At 45.7% G+C, this 22425-nt stretch overlaps 1 protein-coding gene across 2 annotated transcripts in view; it reads left to right on the plus strand.

The window, feature by feature from the left end:
- The window catches only part of Nid1 (nidogen 1), an 80394-nt gene that overhangs the window by 34220 nt on the left and 23749 nt on the right, over positions 1-22425 (plus strand). Inside the window, exons 5-12 of one of the 2 annotated variants that reach the window (XM_006980156.4) lie at positions 1128-1277; positions 3416-3667; positions 5779-5979; positions 8815-9051; positions 10543-10686; positions 16686-16811; positions 18915-19064; positions 19934-20056. In XM_006980156.4, coding sequence (XP_006980218.1) covers positions 1128-1277; positions 3416-3667; positions 5779-5979; positions 8815-9051; positions 10543-10686; positions 16686-16811; positions 18915-19064; positions 19934-20056 — 1383 coding nt within the window. Of the gene's footprint in view, positions 1-1127; positions 1278-3415; positions 3668-5778; positions 5980-8809; positions 9052-10542; positions 10687-16685; positions 16812-18914; positions 19065-19933; positions 20057-22425 lie in introns of both variants that reach the window. The other variant, XM_076572931.1, reaches the window with a different exon arrangement.

A 22425-nucleotide genomic window follows, 5' to 3' on the forward strand; every position in this document is an offset into this window, starting at 1 on the left:
GGGAGACGTAGCTGCAATGCCATAACAATGATAGAAAACGTGCTTAGAGAACCCTGTATGTTTAAATTTAAGGGGAATATCCTTTTTTTTTTTTGATTGTTAGTTTTGTTTTTTTTTTGTTTTTCCTATGGGTTGTGGTCTGATTGTTCTTTATTTTATATCTAGAATCCACCAATGAGTGAGTACATACCATAACTGTCTTTCTGGGTTTGGGTTACCTCACTCAGGATGATTTTTTCTAGTTCCATCCATTTGCCATTTTCTTTAATTGTTATCACACACACACATTCATGTGCACATGTATGTAATTTCTATAAAATTAGCTTTTGAGCATCAGAGCTTTTGAATTAACCCGAGGAAAAAGGTAGGAATACACATACATACACACACACACACACACACACACACACACACACACACACACACAGAGATAAATGTAAAGATGTCTAAAATGGCATTTTTATGATATATTTTATCACACCAGAAATTATTTATAAAAAGAAAGACTATTTGGGCTGGGGTGTAGTTCTGTTGGCAGAGTGTTTTTCTAGCATGCATGAAACCCTGAGTTCTGTCCCAAGCACTCCATAAATCAGGCATAGTGGTACACACCTGTAATCCCTGTACGCAGGAGATGAATATAGGAAGATCAGGAATTCAAGGTCATTTTCAGTTCTTAGTGAGTTTGAGGGCAACCTGGGGTACATGAGATCCTGTCTCAAAAAAACAAAAATGAGATACAAGTATATTTTGAAGCTCCTAACCAAATGAAGCTGCTCCTCCTGGCTGTATTAGATGGACACCATCCTAAGACTGATATTGAGTGAGAGTACCCTCATGTTAACTGACATTAGTACACTGCATTGTGGCAGTTTTTAAGCATTCATACTTAATGACTTCTCAGCTTCTTGAAGACTTGTTTACATCGGTGGTCTGAGTAATGGAGCCCCATCTCTATCTAATGGCCACACTCATGCCCTGAACCTTTGTCTGTTGTGGTCAACTTGGCTCCTTGAAGGTCTTAAGTAGATGGGAGTCCCGTTGGCTCAAGGGCACCCGTATGGAAATGCCTCTCGGCTGAGAACCTACAGAGCCTTCATGGGTATGCTTCGGTTTTCTCCAAACAGTGTTCAGCTACAACACAGACTCCCAGCAGACGTGTGCCAACAACAGACACCAGTGCTCCGTGCATGCAGAGTGCAGAGACTATGCCACTGGCTTCTGCTGCAGGTGCGTGGCCAACTACACGGGCAACGGCAGGCAGTGCGTAGCAGAAGGTAATGTACTTTTTCCTCTGCATTCTCAACTTTGGGGAGAAGGAAAAGGAGCGCCTTTTGGGTCTTGATGCTTGTTTGCAGACATGGCCTTTGCCCTGATCTCTGGATCATGAAGGTTTTAATGATATCCTCTCTGTTACATTCTCTGATGAGCATTCCTCCCAGAACGTCCATTCCCCCCCCCCCCCCCCCCCCCCCCCGCCGATATGGCACATTATCTTGTTCCCCTGTACTCCTGGCCCATTTCTGAGGTGACAGCCACCAGGAGTCTCTCTTCACAGCTGTCCCCTGACTGCAACAGAAAGATCTAAGTGTTGAAACGATGCAGCCAGGACCAGACTTGCTCTCCCTCATTTTCCTGCACTCGGAGCTTTGTCTTTGGAGTCCCCCCAGCTCCATGTTTCTTTGCTCTTGAGACAGCATCTTGCCATGTAGCCTGGGCTGACCCCAAGCTTGAGAGTCTCCACATGGAGAGTGCTGGGGTTGCAGTGTGCACCCCAACTTGGCTTAAGACTCTAGCTCTGAGGGCAATGCTTGTATCTCTCTCCCCACCTCCCCTTCACCATGGGAGCCCACAAAGGTTTCCTAGTGAGATCTGAGCTTGCTTTACACAGCAGGGCTGCAGTAGGGGATGACTGGACCACATGCGTCATTACTAGGTGTTTGGAATGTTCTGCACTTGGCTGTGCTGGGGGGAGGTCTTTTGCTCTACCTCTTGTCAGTCCTTTAAAAGCCTTTTAGAAGAGACAGAAGGGGTTGTGGGGTTTGATCCAGGCCCTCCCAAGGCTATCCTGTGTTTCTATCTGTCTCTCTCTCTCTGTATTTTTATCTAAAATATTCCCACTTCTCCCTCCTCAAGAGTACCCTGGGAGAAAAAGGGGGAGCTGGTCTCCCACACTCTCCCCCTTCCCTCTCTCTCTCCCACTTTCTTTTCCTCAAGTGGGGGAAAAGCTAACTTATAGTCTGGTGGAAGTGCTTTATTTGGCCTCCTTAACTTGGCTTCCTTCCTTGTTTTTGTAATGTTCTTGGAGTGCATTTTTTCACCATTAGCCTGCAAGGGTCACAGCATTCCCCAGTGTAATGACACAGTGGGTGTACGGAGTTACTCTGTGTCTGGTATGTCCTGCCTGGTTGGTGACCTTGTTTAGCAGCTCTCCTGGGAGCATAGATGATCCCCAGGAACATGTCCAATGAAGGAGGTGGGGGGGAAGCAGTGTTCCTATCATTCACAATCTAGGAAAATAAATAAAATATATCGTCAGTTGCTGATAGGGAGCCAGGGATGGAGCTCAAGGGTAAAGCCCTTATTCAGTCTCATGTGCCAAAAGAAAAAAGAAACACCTTCAAAGAATTTAATTCTACATCCAACTTCAGCAACGCAAGGTGACCCTTTACTTGCATCTTCCTTCAGTTTTTGTTCTTCCTTTACAGTATATTTCACGTGCCTCTGTGTGTGCACACGTGTGTGCGCGCGTGCATGCGTGCATGCGTGTGTGTGTGTGTGTGTGTGTGTGTGTGTGTGTGTGTGTGTGTGTGCAGTATGTGAAGGGTTTGTGTATGCACACATGTGGAGGTGAGAGGTCGGCAGCAGGCGTTCTCCTCTATTGTTCTTCACCTAATTTTTTTTGAGACAGGGTCTCTCACTGAACCTCAGGCTCACCAGCTGGCTTGTCTAGCTGACGAGCAAACCCCAAGGATCCTGTTGTCTTCCTCCTCCATCCTAGTGCTGAGGTTCCAAGTGTACATTGGCACACTGGGCTTTTTACACGTGTGCTGGGGTCTGAACTCAGGTCCTCATGCCTGTGCAGTGCTGGGGTTCCCAATGCCTGGGACATACAATTATGGGTGCCTATTATCAGTCACATGGGAGAAGGGGAGGTGCTGGGATCCCTGAGGCACCTGGTGTATGGTGGTGGGCACCTAGCATTGTGCCCATTAGCACCACATGCAACAGAGGCAGGGGCATTGGGAAATCCAGGGCTTATAGCACACAATCACAGCTACAAGTATTTTCATTTCCCCAACAGCCATTTCCCACAGCAAGGTCTCCTCTCTGCTTTCCTAACGAATAGACACATTCTTCTCTGTGGAAAGTAGGGGAAACCCATCTTCACCTTCTCCCTTTGTTTCTGGCCCAGGTTCCCCACAGCGGGTCAACGGCAAGGTGAAGGGAAGGATCTTCGTGGGGAACAGCCAGGTCCCCGTGGTGTTTGAGAATACTGACCTGCACTCCTATGTGGTGATGAACCATGGGCGCTCTTACACAGCCATCAGCACCATTCCTGAAAGCGTCGGGTATTCGCTGCTTCCCCTGGCACCCATCGGAGGCATCATCGGATGGATGTTTGCAGTGGAGCAGAATGGGTTCAAGAATGGGTTTAGCATCACTGGTAATTGATCCCCCAATTAAAATGAATGGGCTCCACAGTCGTGGGGGAGGTCAGAGAATGAATGGGTTTGGAACTCAGAAATAAGGACAAGGAAAAATTCATGTATAGCATATTCATTAAGGGAGGCTATCTGGAACTGTGTTTTGATGGAGGAATGGTTTCTTGATGGGGATTTAGAAGTCTCCATATTTGATGTTGAGATGGCACAGCCAGTAAAGTGCTTGCTTTGTAAGCATAAGGACCTATGCCCATTGCCTGGAACTCACATAAAAAGCCAGATGTGGTGGCATGCACTTATAACACCAGCACTAGGGAGACAGAGACAGGATCCCCGGGGCTTACCGGTCAGCCAACCTAATTGGTGAGCCCCAGATCCCAGTGAGAGACTCTGTCTCAAAAAAACAAAGACAACTTTTGAGGAAGAACACCAAAGGCTGACCTCTGGCCACCATACATACCCATACACATAGGTATACCCCACACCCACAAACATGCACACTCCCCTTCACCTGTGTACAGAGGTTTACATGCACACATGCAGTCCTGCCCACAAGCTTGAACACACAGATACACCCTTACACAATCTTACACAGACATAAAAAAGTCTCCAAAGTTGAACAAGAGTTATTGGCTCATGCATCTCGCCCATCTGAAAATGACATTTCATATCTCCGTATCTGCTCAGGGAAAAGAACCTACCACTTCTAGCTGGTAAGACCAACCTGATCAGCACCAACCTTTTGAGTGTTAGGAAACTTTGGAAGCTCTCAGAGGCCATACCCTGTAAGGGAGGCTGAGTCTTGTGGGTATGTGGGCAGGTCACTGGGGATCCTTCCTTGATGTCACAGTGTCTCCTCCCATGCTCTGCTAAGGTCAGCTCCCTGTAGATACTGAATGGAGCCCAAGGTAGAGGAGTCTGAGTCTGTCTTAGGGTTTCTATTGCTGTGATGAAACACCATGACCAAAACAAGTTGAGGAGGAAAGGGTTTATTTGGTTTATTCTTCCATAGCACTGCTCATCATCAAAGGAAGTCAGGACAAATAACAGGAACTCGAGGCAGAAGCTGATACAGATGCCATGGAGGGGTGCTGCTTATTGGCTTGCTCTCATGGTTTGCTCAGTCTGCTTTCTTATAGAACCCAGGACCACCTGCCCAGAGGTGGTATCTTAGGGTTTCTATTGCTGTGAAGAGACACAGCAATGCTTATAAAGGAAAACATTTAATTGGGTCTGGTTAGAGCTCAGAGGTTCAGTCCATTATTGTCATGGAAGGAAGCATGGTGGCATGCAGGCAGACTTGGTGCTGGAGAGGTACCGGAGAGTTCTACATCTGAACCAGCAGGCAGGAGGCGTTAACTGTGGGCCACTGAGCCTGGTTTGAGCATCTAAGACCTTAAAGCCCACCCTACAGTGACACACTTCCTCCAACAAGGCCACACCTCCTAATAGTGCCAAATATTACAACACCCGAGTTTGTGGAGGCCATACCTATTCAAACCACCACAGGTGGCATCACCCACAAGGGGCCAGGGCCCTCTCACATCAACCACTAATTAGGAAAATACCCTACAGGCCTGCCTAAAGCCCGATTTTATTGAGGCAAGCTTTATGGAAACTTCCTCCTTTCCAGTGACTCCAGCTTATGTCAAGCTGACAGAAAACTGACCAGCACAGAGTCCATCGTCATTCTCAGGACCTGCACCCATTGTCCTGGGCTGGGTACATTAACACTGCCTCCTCTGTAGGTCTGCCTTCTCCCTCTGCCCTTCTCCCCCGAGTTCCTCCGTCTTCTGTTCCTTGTCACGCGTGTCCCGTCACCCTCTCTTATTCCTCTCCCTTTTCCTGTTAGGTCCTTTCTCCCCTTCCTGCTCTCCTTTCTACTTCCATGTTCTACAAACATATAATGTATTGAAATATATGATGACGAACATGTAAATTTCCATCTAGATTCTGCGTAGGAGAGATACCACAAAATATTTGTAGTTCTGAGTCTGGCTGAGTTCAACAAGCCAGGGTAGAAGAGGGGCCTGTCTCTCACTTCATGAGCCTAGGACCAGCAGGAGGGTGTACTTGCCAGGCGACAGAGTGACAGGCCTGTCTTGCTTTCCAGGGGGTGAGTTCACACGCCAAGCTGAGGTGACCTTCGTGGGGCACCCAGGCAAGCTGGTTCTGAAGCAGCAGTTCAGTGGTATTGACGAACATGGACACCTGACCATCAACACGGAGCTGGACGGCCGAGTGCCGCAGATCCCCCACGGATCCTCGGTGCACATTGAGCCCTACACAGAGCTGTACCACTACTCCAGCTCAGGTGAGTCCCAGACTGTGAACTCCAGGAGCTGACAGTCTGCATGTGCCCACTCACTCTCATGGAACAGTCTCCCTGGGATCTGCGAAGGGCTGGAACATGCAAGACTATTCTTTATTTTAATCCTTTTCCCCCTAAGTACAGACAGAAGACACACTTGAAGAGAATTTACTGCAAAACAAGAAAATAAGGTGTGTTGGAACACATCAGTCCTCCCTACCCTTGGGAAGCTGAATTAGAAGAATTGTTACACAGACCAGCCTCAGCTACATAGCAAAAAACAAAAAAACGACACCCAGAAAATAGGGTGGGCCGTAGCTCAGTTGGTTGAGGGCTTGCCTATGTGCATAGAATGTGTGAAGCCCTGAGTCTGATCCCCAGCACTACATAAACCAGGTCAGGTGGCATATGCCTCTAGTCCCAACATTTGGGAAGTGGAGTCAGGAAGATTAGAAATTCAAGGTCATCCTTAAGTGCACAGTGAGTTTAAGGCCAGCCTGGGCTACATGAGACCTTGTCTAAAAAGAAGAAACACAACGACAAAAAAGAACCCCAGAAATAAGCCTGAATACAACTTATACAATTTTTAGATTTAAATATATTTTGCAACTTTTCTCCAGTGTCTATCATCTATATTTATGTCATATGCCCTCCCACAGTATTACATAATTCAAGATTTTGTTATAATGTATTTATTCGTAGATTTTACACTTCTTCTTCTTCTTTTGGCATCTGTTTGCAGTGGGAAAGAGTGGCAGGGGCTTCTGTCTGCCACTTACTCAGCTTGCCTAGTTGCTAGCATTTGCCTGCTGTATTCTAACACACACACACACACACACACACACACACACACACACACACACACACACGCACGCACACTTCTTTCTCCCTAACTGTTCAGAAGTAATGTCCCTGTAGGTGACCCCTTAAGTGCTTCAGATATTTCTTTCCTAAGAATAAGGGCATTTTCCTACATGGCCACCTCGTAACTATAAAAAAGTCAGGATTATTTTTAAAACTTTGTAGCCCTAACTTGTCTCCAACTAAAGGCCATCCTCCTGCCTCTGCCTCCCAGGTGCCGGGATTACAGGTATGAGCTACCATATCAGGCTTTGGGATATTTAGCATAGGAAAACCAGTATGTAATCTCTGGCATGTCTTTATGTTTTCATTTGTACCACATCAATCAATTTACTGCATTGCTGTATCTTTACCTTTTAATTAACATCAAATCATGCAGATTCATTAGTTTCATTAAGTGGCTTTGAAAGGCCTATTCAAGGAGTCTGTCCCCATCCTACTGGGTGGTCCTCCTGTCCTCAGAAGTGTAAATTACACTAGTTTTGTCCCCGCCCCTCCATGCTGAGTTGAAATGACCTCTTGCATGGGAATCTTGACCACATTTCCCTTTTGTTGTTTGTTTGTCTGTTTATGTTGCTGGAGACTAAACTGAGAGCCTTAGGCAAAGCTGCAATGCTGAGCTACATCCCAAGCTCTTGGCCACATTTCTGACTCTTGCAATACTGGGAATGGAACTCTGGGCCTTGTGTAGACTGGACAAACGTCCAGCCACTAATTCACACCCTCAGCCCCTCTTTTTTATTTTAATAAAGTTTTAGGGTTTTTTTTTGTTGTTGTTGTTGGTTTATTTGTTTTTTGGTTGTGAGCCTAGCCTTTAATGGCTGAGCCATCTCTCCAGCCTGGCTTGTTTGTTTTTTTTTAAAAGTTTATAAGTTGCCTAGAATTATTAAATTCATTCTGTAGCTCAAGCAAGCCTTGAACTTGCAATCCCCCTGCCTCAGCTTCCCGAGTAGCTTGGATGACAGGCATGCATTATCAGGCCTGCCTTTATGACCCTTTTCTGAGACTCAGTTCCTAGAAACAGATGCTGAGTCAAAGGATATGAGCTTTTAAAAATGCTGTTGTTAAAGTACCATCCAGGAAGGTGGTACCCATGGCCAGGGCTGGGAGCCTGTGGAAAGAAGGAGAAACAGGGCCAAGGGTCCCAGACTGCCTGCAGCCAGATGGCTTGCTGGCAGCCAGCATATGGGAGCTGGATGGGAGACAGCGCACACTGATCCTTTATTTATCCTCTGGCTTTCGTGGTTCTCATATGGAGCAGGCTGCAGCAGAACTCAGAAATAAAAAGGGTCCTTTATGCTTTAAAAAAACAAAAAGGCAAGTGGAGGGCTTTGTTGCCTGGGCTAACACCCACCCTCCTCTGGGTGGGGAGACGGTCTCCCCTGTCCTTGGCTGAGGTCGCTCTTGGTAATTTTTCCAAAGTTGGCTGTTACAAAACGTTCCATATTGTATCTTTTAATACTACAGAACTACGGTGGTTGGGAGCAACCACTATTCATTGATTCCTAAGTGAGAAATTCTATGGAAACCAGTTCAAATGCCACTGATGTAGTTAGTAAATGCTTGATTCCGTGTAAGTCACAAATGTGATCTTAGATGCTCACCCTAGCTCCTTCTGAAAGAGAAGTTGAGGCAAAAGCAGCTGGTATCCAGTGGGTGGTTACATCAGCTTGGAGGAGTGAGTCCAGGGGTGCCTCCTTCTGAGCGGCACTCTTACTGCCAACCTCATCTCTAGTTCTTGGGGTCTTGGGAACTTACAGCAAGCTTTAATACAAATCAGCAAGTCCTAGCGTGAGGGCCACCACTGATTCCACCGGAGAGGAGAAAGAAAGCCGCAGGAATCCAAGCACAACAAATTGTCTTATTTAAGTTGCTGCAGCAAGCCTGTTGTTGATTTCACTGTGGGCAGGGACGGCTCCTGAGGCCCTCAAAGCCTTTGGGGAAGCTCCTCAAATCTGTCTTCCTCCCACACCTCAGTGATCACTTCCTCCTCCACCCGGGAGTACACGGTGACTGAGCCTAATCAGGACGGCTCACACACCCATGCTTACCAGTGGCGTCAGACCATCACCTTCCAGGAGTGTGTCCATGATGATTCCAGGCCAGCCCTGCCCAGCACCCAGCAGCTCTCCGTGGACAGTGTGTTTGTCCTGTACAACCAGGAGGAACGGATCTTGCGCTATGCCCTCAGCAACTCCATCGGGCCTGTGAGGGGTAAGGTGGCCGGGGCTCACGCCGGCATCCCCTGTGTCCCTCCTACCCATGACTCTGCACTCATACTTGTCAAAATCTCTGCTGCTTGGATTTGGGATTTTGGTCTCTTACTCTCAGTCTATAGAAGAAAATGATGGTCAGATATCCTGTGAAAGCATGGTCATCAGTGGTTCTTGGCAAACAGACCTGCCTTTGTTCTTTCAACTAAAGGCCTATTCATAGGGGTGTCCAGGCTATTTATTCATGAGCTTTCACGGCAGGAGCTACCCTGATGAGTTCCCTCACAGAGCCAACCAGCCAAAGGCTACTTCAAACTCTAGTGAACAGGTTTTAAAAAACTCATTTTTACTTTTTAAAGGACCACATTAAAAACTGTTCATATTGTAGGATATGAACTAAATAATTTCAGCAGGTATATCCAGTGTGCAGTGATTAGATGAGGACAATGGGCATGTCCATCCCAAAACATGTGTCATTTCTCAGTGCTGAGAACATTCAGAATCTTTACGAACTATTTTGGCATGTGTGATTAACTGTTTAGTTACCCCACTGTGCTACAAAACATCAGACATCATTCCTTCCATCCAGTTGTACCCTTCCCACCATCCTCTCGCCTTCTCCCCAGCCCCTCCATCCTTCCCCACCTCAGGCCGCCATTATTATTGTCGCTTCTGTGAAATCAACATTTTTAGCTGTCACGTACAACACTGGGCAGTATTTGTCTTTCTGGGTCTGATTTATTTCACTCAGCATAATGATTTCCAGGCTCTCCCATGTAGTCGCATTCAAAGGATGCCATTTCTTTTCATGGATAAATAAATAGAAGTCTACAGTGTACATGTATTAGTTACTTTTCTGTTTCTGTGGTAAAATACCAGGACCAGAATCAACTTATAAAAGAAAGAGTTAATTTTTACCTTAGGGTTCCAAAGGAGTAGTCCATGATGTTCAGGGAGGCAGAGCATCAGGTGGCTGGAGCGTGAAGCTGAGAGATTACCTCTTCAGCCACAAACTTGAAGCAGGAACAGTGAATTGGAGGTTGGCTGGGGCTGTGAACTCTCAAATTCCACCCCTCCATCCCTGCCACATAACTTAGTTCTTCCAGCAAGGTTCCACCTCCCAAAGGTCCCACAACCTCCCCAACCATCACCAACAGCTGGTAACCAAGTATTCACATACACGAGTCTATGGGGGCCTTTTCTCATATTAAATATATATATATATATATGGTTTTTGTTGTTGTTTTTTGGTCCTAGCCAGCCACAGACACTTCATTCTGCCATAGTCTCACAAAGGAGTGTGGCCTGTTGTCAGAAGAACTATTTATAGAAACGGGGGCGGGGAGGTCAGAGAGGTAGAGCTTGCTGGTCCCACTATAGTGTAAAATACAAGGTTCTAGTCCCCATTGCTCTGCTCTCTTGGGGTAGGGGCTTACTTCCTGTGGCAGGAGGGCTGCTGGAAGGTTCTTGAACGCTGTCTCTACCTTCACAGATGGCTCCCCTGATGCACTTCAGAATCCATGCTACATCGGCACTCATGGATGCGATAGCAACGTGGCCTGTCGTCCTGGCCCTGGAACACAGTTCACCTGCGAATGCTCCATTGGCTTCCGAGGAGACGGGCAGACTTGCTATGGTATTGCTCTTTGGTCTGATGTGTGACATGCTGGGATGTCAGGCTGGGAGGAAGCGTTCAGGTTCTGTAAGCCAGGAAGCTGAGTGTATGTCACAGGAATGTGTGTGTTGAATATGTGATATACAAACACGCCAGGAAAGGCACACCATGCCTGGATTGTGTATGTTACCCCCTTGGTAACATCAGGGGGTACTGCCCCTATCATCATCAGCCCTAAACATGTTTCTCAGCCACAGAGCAAAATTCCTTGTTTTGTTTAAACTCAAGACCACCCAACCTCTGCCTTCCAAGTGGTGGAATTCTAGGTGTATACTGCCTGGCTGTTTTAAACTGTTTTTAAGTGTGTATACAGTTGAGTGTTATTAAACCCAGTCACACTGCTATGAAGTTGTCACATCCTCTGCTAGGACCCTTTTCATCTTGTACAACAAGTTGTGTTTGTGTTTATAGGACCACAGCTCCCAGTACCATGTTGCATGTTCTCATCACCAGCTCTTGTCTCCCACCATTTGATGTATGTTTCTATGAATCTATTGACTCTAGAATAACACAGCATTTATCCTTTTGTTACTGGCCTATTTTGCTCAAGATTCAAGATTGTGTATGCAAATCTCTCCTTAAGATTCATCCACGGCATGGCATGTATTACAACGCTTTTTTCTTTGAAGGTTGAACACGGTTACATTGTAGTATGGACTGCATGATACTTTTTTTTTTTTTTTTTTTTTTTTTTTTTTTTTTTTGGCTTTTCTATCCGTTCCTTTCTTCAGAAGGCACAGCAGCTATGCTGTGTGGGCAGTCTCTTGTGAGTGGACATACTGCGACTACCTTTTGGCTACTGCAGTCAAGGGTGTGATGAACAGGGCTTCTGTTGAAAGCTCCTGACTTCAGTTCTTTGTTTGTTTGTTTGTTTGTTTTTTTATAACCTCCAAAGTACATCTGGTGGATCACTCTATGCTTAATTTTTGGCGGGCCCTTCATGCTGTTTTCTATAACAGTCACACCATTTTATATTTCTACCTACAGTGCACAGGAGTTTCATTTTTCTCCATAATTTTTTTTGTATAAACACACACACACACACACACACACACACATACACACGGGGTACTGCATGCATATAGAGGCCAGAGGACATCTCAGGTGTCATTCGTTAGGAACTCTGTCTACTTTTTTTGAAACAGGGTCTCTCATTGGCCTGGAGCTCACTGATTACACTACAAGTCCCAGGGATGCCGTCTCTGCTTATCTAGTGCAGGGATTACAAGTGCATGCCTCGATGGTCTGCTTCCTGTGTGGGTTCTGGGGACATCACTCAGGTCCTCGGGCTGGCGTGGCAAATGCTTTGCTGACGACTTTGGTTCCCCAGCTCCAATGTGTCTACAGCTCTGTCAGCACTTAATGTTTCTATTGTTTTTTCTTTAATTAACAGTAACCGAGCCTCCTTAATGTGAGCCAGTGAGTAACTCAAGTCTGTTACTGGAACATCTGGAGTGCACTGCCTTCGGCATCATTTGTTTTATTGTTTAAAATTTCACTTCAAAGACTTTCATGTAGACAGCTTGATTAATATTTGTCAGTAACTGAATTTGAATCTGTTTCCAAGGAACAGTGTGCCCATGGCTGAGGGCAAGAGTGTCAGACCCTTTAACCAGTGCCACTGAAGTCTGCACTGAAGCACTCACTAATGAGGAGCAGGAATGCTGGATGTAGGTTTCCCTGGTAAAGGAGGGGTGTGCTCACAAGGATCCACCCAGCAAAATGGGCTGCTATCTTCATCCTTGCGCCATTAGGGAACAAGCCCTGGAAAGCCAAATGCTTGGGGTTTGGGAATCATGAAGTAGGCCTAGAATCCCTTCCTGCTAGAGGCAAGATCTGGTGTATAGATCCTGATATAGGGTGGGGCAGGGGGCATTTGCTTTGAATGACCCTTCCCTGCAGGATGCTGGCTCGTGGTGCCCTGAAACACTGGCAAGCAGGGTTTTGTGCTTACCTATGGGTGATTCGATGATCTGGGTGATACACTGATGACTTTCTGTATCTGGTACTATTCAGTCTGGTACTTACCTACCTGGTCGTAGAGCATGGTAGAGGGGACACAGAACTGAGCAGCCTGTGATTGTCAGTGGCCAGTTTTTCCCTGTCGTGAATGGCTGCGTTGGCTCAGGACAGTTCCAAGCAGCACAGTGTGAGTGTGAACCCTCTCATGAAGGTGGTAGTGGGGAGTCATGTTGGGAATGAGGGATTCCTTTGGGTCTGTATATCATGTCACCAGCCGCCTACATATTGATGAAGCATGGTTTATTAGTTGCTTTTCTTGTTGCCGTGATGAAATACTCAATGAAGTGACTTAAGGAAGGACAGGTATATTTTGACTCACGAGTTGAAGGTCCAGTCTATCATGGCAGGGAAGGCCTAGCAGCAGGAGCTTGAGGCAGCTGCTCACATTGGTGTCAAGGAGCAGAGAGAGAGAGAGAGAGATGAATTCTGGTCTTATCTAGCTTTCTCCTTTTTATTCAGTCCAGGACCCCAGCCCATGGGATAGTACTGTGGATAGTTAGAATAAGTCTTTCCACCTCAATTCACCCAATCTAGAAACTCCCTCACAGACATGCCTGGAGACTTATCTCCTGGGTGAGTCTAGGTCCAGTGGAGCTGACCATCAATGTTAACCATCACAGATGGAGATGTGTCTGCTGCTGCTATATTAAATGACCTTCTCATGCTGCTCTTGGTGTCTGAGCTTGTCTCAGGAGTGCTCCTCTTAAGAGACACCTGCCCCTCACCCCATGCTGTATGCACTCTGTAGTTGTCCCTGGAAATCCTTGGCCAGCCTTGTTCAGGAAGACGGGTGGCCATGCATGCACTTCCTTTTGTCCTCGGTTGGTCAGCATTGAGGAGTATTAGCCTGATGGAATGTGGGGATGTCCTGACTCAGGCTCCTTATTGTTCTGAGTTACCAGAACAAGCTTCAGTGTTAACTCATCTGGACATGAGGCCTTTGATAGGAAATTGCATCAAGCATCTGGCTTTGTGAGTTGTTTTAACCTGGGGAGGCTCCTGAGAGGGGAACTAGGGTGAACTGTGATTCAAATCTGTGGTGTGATATGATAATCTATGACATGCAAAGCAGGGCTGGCTTGGGCTACTGTCTCCCAGTGAGATTTTCAGAGACTCTCAGAGCCCAGGGACTCACCTGGGCTTCATAGCACAATGGCACCCACATATCCCTCACATTGTAATCTAGAGTAGCAGTATCAGTTAACCTCTCAGTGAGTAATTTCTGAGTTTCTAGGATGCATTCCACATATCGATAACCTCCACAAAGGGCCTGAAGTAAATTTCAGAGACATTGAAAATGAACCAAAGCTAATCACTGTGGGGGAAAGTCAAAGGATTAATCTAGAACTTGTGAGATGACTGCTACACAAGTCTGACAACGCAAGTTCAAGTCCTAGAACCAATGTCAAGAGCTGGATGTGGTGGCATGCACCTGTGATCCCAACCCTCCTATGGCAAGACAGGAGGGAGGCACAGATGGGAAGCTTTAGGGAGCTCTGGGGCAGGCTAGGCTGGAGTATACAGCACAGCAGAAACAACCCAGAGACCTTGACTCCCCAAAGTTGTCCTCTGAACTCCACATGCATGCAGTGGCATGTGTGCCCCCTCGTTCATACATACATACCACACAGCAACAATAATTTTAAAAAGTAATTCCAAACTGAGTGTATGGAGCAAACCTGTGATCCCAGCACCCAGTAGTGGATGCAAGAGGATTGTGAGTTTGAAGACACCTGGTTTCAAAACCAACAAAACCAAACAAAAAACAACAACAACAAAAATAAAAATGAATAATCTATTTTTTTTTCTATTGAGCTAAAAGGGGGTTCTCCACTTCTCAGAGAGGAAGTTGACCAGACATTGAAAAAAATCCTCTTTAAGCCGATGTTGTGGGGTGCTGTGATAGACAATTGCCCTAGTTACCAGGTGACTGTTTCCATTAAAGACAGGGTTAAGAACTTGAACTCAGTTAATAGAAGAGATTTAAATCACACATGAGGAAAATTTTACAAACTGCAGAGACCATGGGATCTTAGTGGGGACATTGGGAGTGTCTTGTCCCTAAAGAAACAGTGGTGTCCAGCCTGCCTTATCCTTACAGACCTGATAATGTGAAGCTGTCCTCCCCAACCCCACTCTGCCCAGGTCCTGTTGGCCTGCTGTGGCCTCTGCCGCTCTTGCACAACATTATCTTCCCTCTCTGTAAATGTTCCCAGCAAGGAAGGGCCCTGGACAAGTTCCCTTGTGACTTGGTCCTGGCTTTTAGATGGGGAGCTGCTGTTCTGCTGGGGTGCACAGTTGGGTCTGAGCCCTCAGAATGCAGCCTGGCACAGGGTCCAGCCACCTGCTGTGAGAGTTCCAGCACAGGAGGAGCACGGGTGGTAGGCGTGAGAGACTGTGCCCTGTGCTGTGGGAGCAGCAGCTGGCAGCTGGGCTTATGTGACCCCATCTTCATATCTCAGCTCCAGCACGTGCTTTCCCTACCTCTCCAGCTCTTCCCAGCAAAGTCCACTTGTCTGCGATCCTGGATCTTAAGACACACACACACACACACACACATGCACACACGCACACACACGCACACGCACACGCACACGCACGCACACACACACACACACACACACAAAGTTGAATAGCATAGATTTTTGTGAAGGTATAAGGCAAACTACTGAGCTAATGTTGCAAAACGCTTGTTTTATGCAATTTGTCCAGTAAGTCAGCAGACTTTTTTTTTTTAAACAAAAAAGGAAGGGTACCAGGTAAGCTATTCATCAAAGGTGGACCTAAGATGCTTTGATTTCTGGGTGTGAACAGTTCACATTAAGGAACTTGAAAGGGAAGAGGGCTGAATAGTCCCAGCCATTATAAAATCCTTTGCACACCTATCTCAGGAAAGACTATGGACTCTCTGAGTATGGGCCGGTACAGGAAGTTCCTTATGTGACTACATTTCAACTTTTGATTGGACTGATAGTGTAATGAGGGGTCAGCACTGTTTTTTATCCAGGCCAACCAACCTTATACCACTGGTAGCCATAGATGGCTTCCTAAGTTTGGTGACCATCTGAGAGCTGTCTTCCCAAAACCACTAGGGTTATAGAGTAGATGAGTGATGACTATAATCATGGCTACATGTCTTGAGTATGCTGCATGCTCTCTTGGCCCACATCCATTCCCTCTAATTCCCAAAAGAATACACCAATGAATATTATTATATTTACTTACTAATGGGGAAACTGAGGCTGAGTAGTTAACCTGCCCAGACAACACAAGTCAATAACAAAAGTAGGCAGGATTTGAACCTAGTACTATTCAACCCCAAGGAATAAGTTTTTGCTCCTCATTACCCGTGGTAATGGTTGTAGTACTGTCACATGAAAGGCCACCATTCTGGCATTTACATGATGTAGCAACTTACCTTTGAGTCCATTAAATCTTAGGTAACATTCAAAAATTCTCAATTAGCTATAAATTGTCTAGCCTTTCTTCATAATCATAACTGTAGAAAGGTAGTTTATTTTAAAGACTGACTGACTTATACTCTGGGAACCAAACCTGGATCCTCAGCAAGAGCAGTCCTCTGTATCTTCCAATGTGTTTTGCCAGTCCGGTATGAGTGACTTGTTTGGATGGGTGTCCCTTTGATTACTCCCTCAGGAGGCACACATCACTTAGAAATAGCAAACTGAGGGTTGCACTCTATGTAATGTAAAGGGCAAAAAGGGGTTCTCCTCTTCTCAGAGAGGAAGTTGACCAGATATTGAAAAAAATCCTCTTTAAGCTGATTTTTTTTTTTTAACAATCTCTGTTACATATTACTTTGGGCGTGTAAAAAATGTGTCTTCAAATGAATCTCTTCTCTGGGGAAAATGCTTTCTATTTGATTATTGTTTCATGAGGTTTAAAAAGTCTGCATTTTTATCAACAATTTGCTGCAGATATTGATGAATGTTCAGAGCAACCTTCCCGGTGCGGGAACCATGCAATCTGCAACAATTACCCAGGAGCCTACCGCTGTGAGTGCGTGGAGGGCTATCACTTTTCAGACGGGGGAATATGCGTGGGTAAGTTCTGCAAGAAATTTTCCTGGGATGACTACCTGTGTGGGAAAGGCGCAATTGTGGGTTTTGATCCTGGTGGGGAGGCAGACATCAGTTCCTGCTGTTAGAAAGGGGTGATTACCAGGGGAATGAGAAGAAGCCCTACCCTCCACCTGCTTAGATGCTCTTGGCTGCTAGGAGCAAACGTGTTCTTGTGATGTATACACTAGTGCATGCTAGCAATGCGTCAGTTTACCCACTGTAAGCTTTCTGTTGTACTTGCTTCCTGTAAATTTATTTGGCTCATTTTCAGCTTATATTTAATGGCTATTGAAGCTGTTAGCCTTGGTTCTCCATGTCGTTAGTAGCCATGGAATTCATGGTGAAGCACCTTTATACTCTTAGCTGCTTTAGATTGAATTCTACTTGAGTTACAGCAGAAAGGAAATTCCTCTTGGCACTATTCCATTTATAGTCTTAATTTAATAAACCACAAGCTGAAGCATAGCTTTTTAGACTTACTAAGGTACATTGATTTCGTTAATTCATTAGGCTAATTATGTTCTTGATTGATGTTGATAATGAAGATGCTGGGTCAGTCATGAAGAACTAAATTTTTGAAATGCTCCTCCCACTTCACATTGGCATATTACATCCAAGATATTTTTGACTTTTTTGAAATAGGGTATCATGTATCATAGGCTGGCCTCCAAGTCAAGTGGGATCTTGAACTTCCTATCCTCCCATCTCTACCCTCCAGAATACTGGGGTTGTGGGCATGCACCACCATGCCCAGTCTATCAGTACTGAGAATTGAACCCATGGCTTCATGAGTGCTCAGCAACTTCTCACCCCAGATTTATCCCCAGCCCAAGATTTTATATGTATATATATATATATATCCCCAGCCCAAGTTCCAACAATTGAAGCTCAAAGATCCGTGGAGATTCCCAGGTCTAGAGGCTAACATGCTGAGTGGGACAGATGTGTCTGTCTGAGTTAAAACAAAAACCAACTGTACCGGTCCTTGTCCTGTCCCCATGTGCTCCCTGGCTGTTTACTGTGACCAGCATGCATGCCTTCCCTTTGCTCCATCTCAGAGCTTGCATGAGGAGCCAAGGTCTGGATGAGGTGGTGTCTGGAGGGTGGGAAGGAACAGACAGTTCTCATGATTTGAGTGTGACCCAAACATCTGTGTACTCCAGGGGCCAGCCCTCCTTGTTGCAGAGCTGAGATTTTAAGCTTGCTGTGCTGAAACATTTTTTTTTTCATCCGAGGAGAGAACATCGGTTTTCTTGGCCTGACTTTTCCCTATGAGTTTTGAGCCGGGGGAGGTTCTAAGGTTGGCTTTTAATGTAACGCCATTGGCATCCCTGGTTGGTTCAGTATGAGAGTGGTGGACTGGGAAGAGTTAGATCTCACTGAGATCTAACCTGGGTCTGTGTGGAGGAGGCAGATTGGCCTGGGTCTGCCCATTCCCTAAGGCCACACTTGAGAGCAGAGCAGAGTGCAAGACAGGCTGTGTTGATGTCTTCTCCCAGACATCAATTCTCAGCTAGACGTTAACCTCCCAGGCCTTAACTCTCCATCTTCAAAATGAGATATTTGGACACGATCACTTTGTACAGCCTCTGGAGACCTTGGAGGTGCCTCGAGGAACTGCCTAGGAGGGCATGGGTGGGGGGAGTCACAGGCCAATCCTTGTCCTCTCCCCGGCTCCAGCCTTCCATTTGTCCATAGATCAAATTCTGCATATACTGTTTGAATAATGGATTTCATTGCTCAAAAAAGTGCCTGGGGTGCAGATCTTTCATTTCAGCTATTTGAGAGGCTGAAATGAGAGAGGATCACAGTAAAGGCTTGCTTGGTCCACAGAGTAAATTTGAGGCCAGCCTGGGCTAGAGATGCAGCTCATTGGTCAAACACTGCAGGACTGTGAAACCCATGGTATGGAACATGGTGACTAAAAGGGACAGTGTGATCTGGACCCAGGCAGCATCCAGACACAGTCCCCTTCTCAGAGCCCCACAGAGTCAAATCACTGGTGTGCTGAGAGCTTGGAAGGGTACCTACTTGCTTTGAGACTTTCTTCCAAAGGCTTTTTTTCTTCATTTCTTTGTTCTTAAGCTGCCGTGGACCAGCGGCCTATCAACTACTGTGAAACCGGTCTCCACAACTGTGATATCCCCCAGCGGGCCCAGTGCATCTATATGGGCGGCTCCTCCTATACCTGCTCCTGTCTGCCTGGCTTCTCTGGGGATGGCAGAGCCTGCCAAGGTATGTGGCTCTGAAGAGTGGCCTGGGCGTGCTTACTGCGTGCTAATCATCAACACTCCCTATACGTAAGGAGGATGTGTTCTTTTCGCTCCATTGGGCAAGAGCCTTTTCTATCTTTGTCAGCAACTGGAACTATGCATTTTCTTGGAGAGTTGTTCTCATTGGGGACCTCCTTCCCCTGACCCCAAGGCTTGTTTCATTAGGCAGCAGTTAGATAGGTGCTCTTGGCTGGGAATTAAGGATTGCTTGTTTTTGTTTTTGTTTTTCAATACAAACAGTCCTTGCTTGCATAGAGCTTAATGTCCATCTTTGTATGTAATGGGTTTGCTCTTTCTGGCACAAGAAGTGAAGTTCCCATTCTAAAGTCAGAGAAGAAATGACATCACAGAATCTTTCCAGGCTTGGGATCAGCCCATAGTTAGCTGCCAGGGGGCTCGTAATAGTAATTAACAGAGTAACTCAAGGCTCTTGGTTTGTAAAATTATGTAACATTGTACTGAACTTAAGTTCAACAGAGATTTCAGAGATACTGTCTCTCTGTTATTGACTATATAATTTTTCTTCTCTAAACACTTAAGGGTTCCAGAGGCTTGTGCTTACAATAAAGAGGGAACATCTGACAGTGTAAAATTTCCCCTTTTGCAAGCTGTTTACTTAAAACATTATTGTCACGTGAATCACATATGTAAATGTACTAGATAGAAGTTGGAGTATGAGTGTCTTAAAAATTAATATTTAGTGAGTTTAAAGTCCCTGGACTCTAGCTAAAAGCAGATTCACATAGATTTGAGTACATGGATTAAATTATTGTATCAACCACAAATTCTGGAAGCAATCTCATGGTCTCTCGGCCTGCGGCTGTTTTGCAGATGTGGATGAATGCCAGTCCAGCCGATGTCACCCTGATGCCGTCTGCTACAACACACCAGGATCCTTCACATGCCAATGCAAACCTGGCTATCAAGGGGATGGCTTCCGATGTGTGCCTGGAGGTGAGATGGGGTGTTAGGAGTTGATGGCCCATTGATATGTTCATAAGATTTGATGGCCCAGGGAAGAAGGGAATGTGAGGAAATGGTCTATGGAAAGTTCTCAGAGTTCTGCAAGTAGAAAGTCAGACCACAGGCTTTAGTGCTGAAACACACAGTGTACAATTTCAGAAGATACCTCATAGAGACCAAAGCCATGCTGGAATTTTAGAATGCATTGGTTCCCAGGTACTAGAGCCAGAAGCACAGGATAAAATCTGGGCATTGGGATTTATTCACCAGGATACTCTAGAGAAACAGAAAACAGAACCAAGACAATATATGTGTATAAATGTGTCTATGCACACATATACATATACTATTATAAGAAACTGAATCATGTCATTATGAAGACTGTCAAAGCCCAGCATCTGTTTTCAGTAAGTAGGGAGCCCAAAGAAGCCAATAGCCAATTTAGTTAAAGTGTGGAGGCCAAAGAACCAGGAAAGCTTTTGGTAGTTCCAGTCCAGAGGCTAGTAGCCTTGTGACCCAGAAAAGGCTTGTTTGGTTTGGTTTGATTGAAAACACAGGAGACAAATGATTTATGATTTGGGGGCTATCATACAGAAACAATCTCTCTCTCTCTCTCTCTCTCTCTCTCTCTCTCTCTCTCTCTCTCTCTCTCTCTGTCAACAGGGTCTCACTATGTAGCCCTGAATAGCCTGGAATTCACTATGTAACTAGGTTGGCCTTGAATTCACAAGAGATCCTCCTACCTCTGACTCCAGTGTGCTGGGATTAAAGGCATGTGCCACCATGTCTGGACAAGACTTCTCTTTTATTCAGAGGAGGAGCAGTTTTGTCCATGTTCTGCCCAGGCCTTTATGTGACTGGACAAGGCCAGGGAGAACAATCTGCTCGGTATGTCATCCGAAACACTCAGGATGACGTGACCAAATATCTGGGCATCCTATGGCCCAGGCACATTGACATAAACTCAGTAGGAGCCTGAGAGTGTTGAGGAACGGAACGTGTGATGGGGAGATGGGATGAAGAGCCCAAGTGGGGGAAGGTATAACTAAGGCCTTCATGGAATGTTCTACATCACCTGTCACCTGACCTGAATTTGTGGCTTTTGGAGTTATTGCTTACTTGAGACTTGAGTGGACCTTCCCTGGCATGTAGGCACCCAGAAGCTCCAAGCCAGGCCTGGATTGAGACTGGGACCTGGTGAGGCTCTCAGCAAATGCTGTTGAACAGATGAGCATGGTTGGCTGCTGGCTGTACAGAACCTGCTTGGCATGCACAGTGCTTGTGTTTGTCAGTTTTCAGTTGTGGGAACAAAACACCCAAGACAATCAACTCTGGGAATGGAATTTCACACCATTGTCAGTTGGTGTTGCTGCTTTGGGCTGGGGTGAGGCAGAACCTCATGGTGAGGAGTATGGAACAAAGCCAAGTGCCTCACCGCCAACTAGGAATCAGAAAGAGAGGTGGGGTGCCATGAGATGGCTCAGCAGGTAAAGGTGCTTGCTGCCCCAAATCTGACAACCTGAGTTTGATCCCAGAAGACTTTTGGTGGGGAGAGAGAATTGACTCTCATAAGTTGTCTTTGACCTCCACATGTCCCCTCTCACATGGGCACCTGTGTATGTGCATGTGCGCACCTGAGCACACACATACACACACAATGTTTCTAAAAATTGAAAAAATAAGCCAAGTGGTGATGGTGCTTGCCTTTAATCCCAGCACTTGGGAGGCAAAGGCAGGAGTGAGTTCCAGGACAGCCCGGCTATACAGAGAAACCCTGTCTCAAGAAAGAAAGAAGAGAGAGAGAGAGAGAGAGAGAGAGAGAGAGAGAGAGAGAGAGAGAGAGAGAGAGAGAAAGAAAGAAAGAAAGAAAGAAAGAAAGAAAGAAAGAAAGAAAGAAAGAAAGAAAGAAAAACTTGAAAAAAATCATTGCTGCCAAGGGAGAAGAGAGCTACCTTCTGTTTCTGAAATTAATGGGTGTAGGTTCTGTCTACAGATTTTAATGGGCAGGACACATACAGAAGCAGTCCTGGCCACTTAAGTTGAATGAGGCATTCCAGCTGCTGTTAAAACAACTAGCATTTGTTATTTCTGTGGGCTGGTTTCACATCTCCAGTTCAAAGAGAAACACATGTCTGAGTTTCAATTTTTTAAAAGTCTGACTCTTTGCCCTGTCTTTAAGGCTGTTTACTAAGCAGAAACAGGTAGACCAGTAGTCTGAGATGTGAAGATGGGACAGTGATAACATTAATAGAAGCTATTTGCTAATATTGTTTATGTATTGTTCTTAGAAGAAATCCAACATCTGGTTATATATCCAAGAGGACACTTAATACAAATGTAGAAGAATTTTTATGTATCAT

The sequence above is a fragment of the Peromyscus maniculatus genome, chromosome 5 (genome assembly GCF_049852395.1).
Source record: "Peromyscus maniculatus bairdii isolate BWxNUB_F1_BW_parent chromosome 5, HU_Pman_BW_mat_3.1, whole genome shotgun sequence".
Lineage (NCBI taxonomy): Eukaryota > Metazoa > Chordata > Mammalia > Rodentia > Cricetidae > Peromyscus > Peromyscus maniculatus.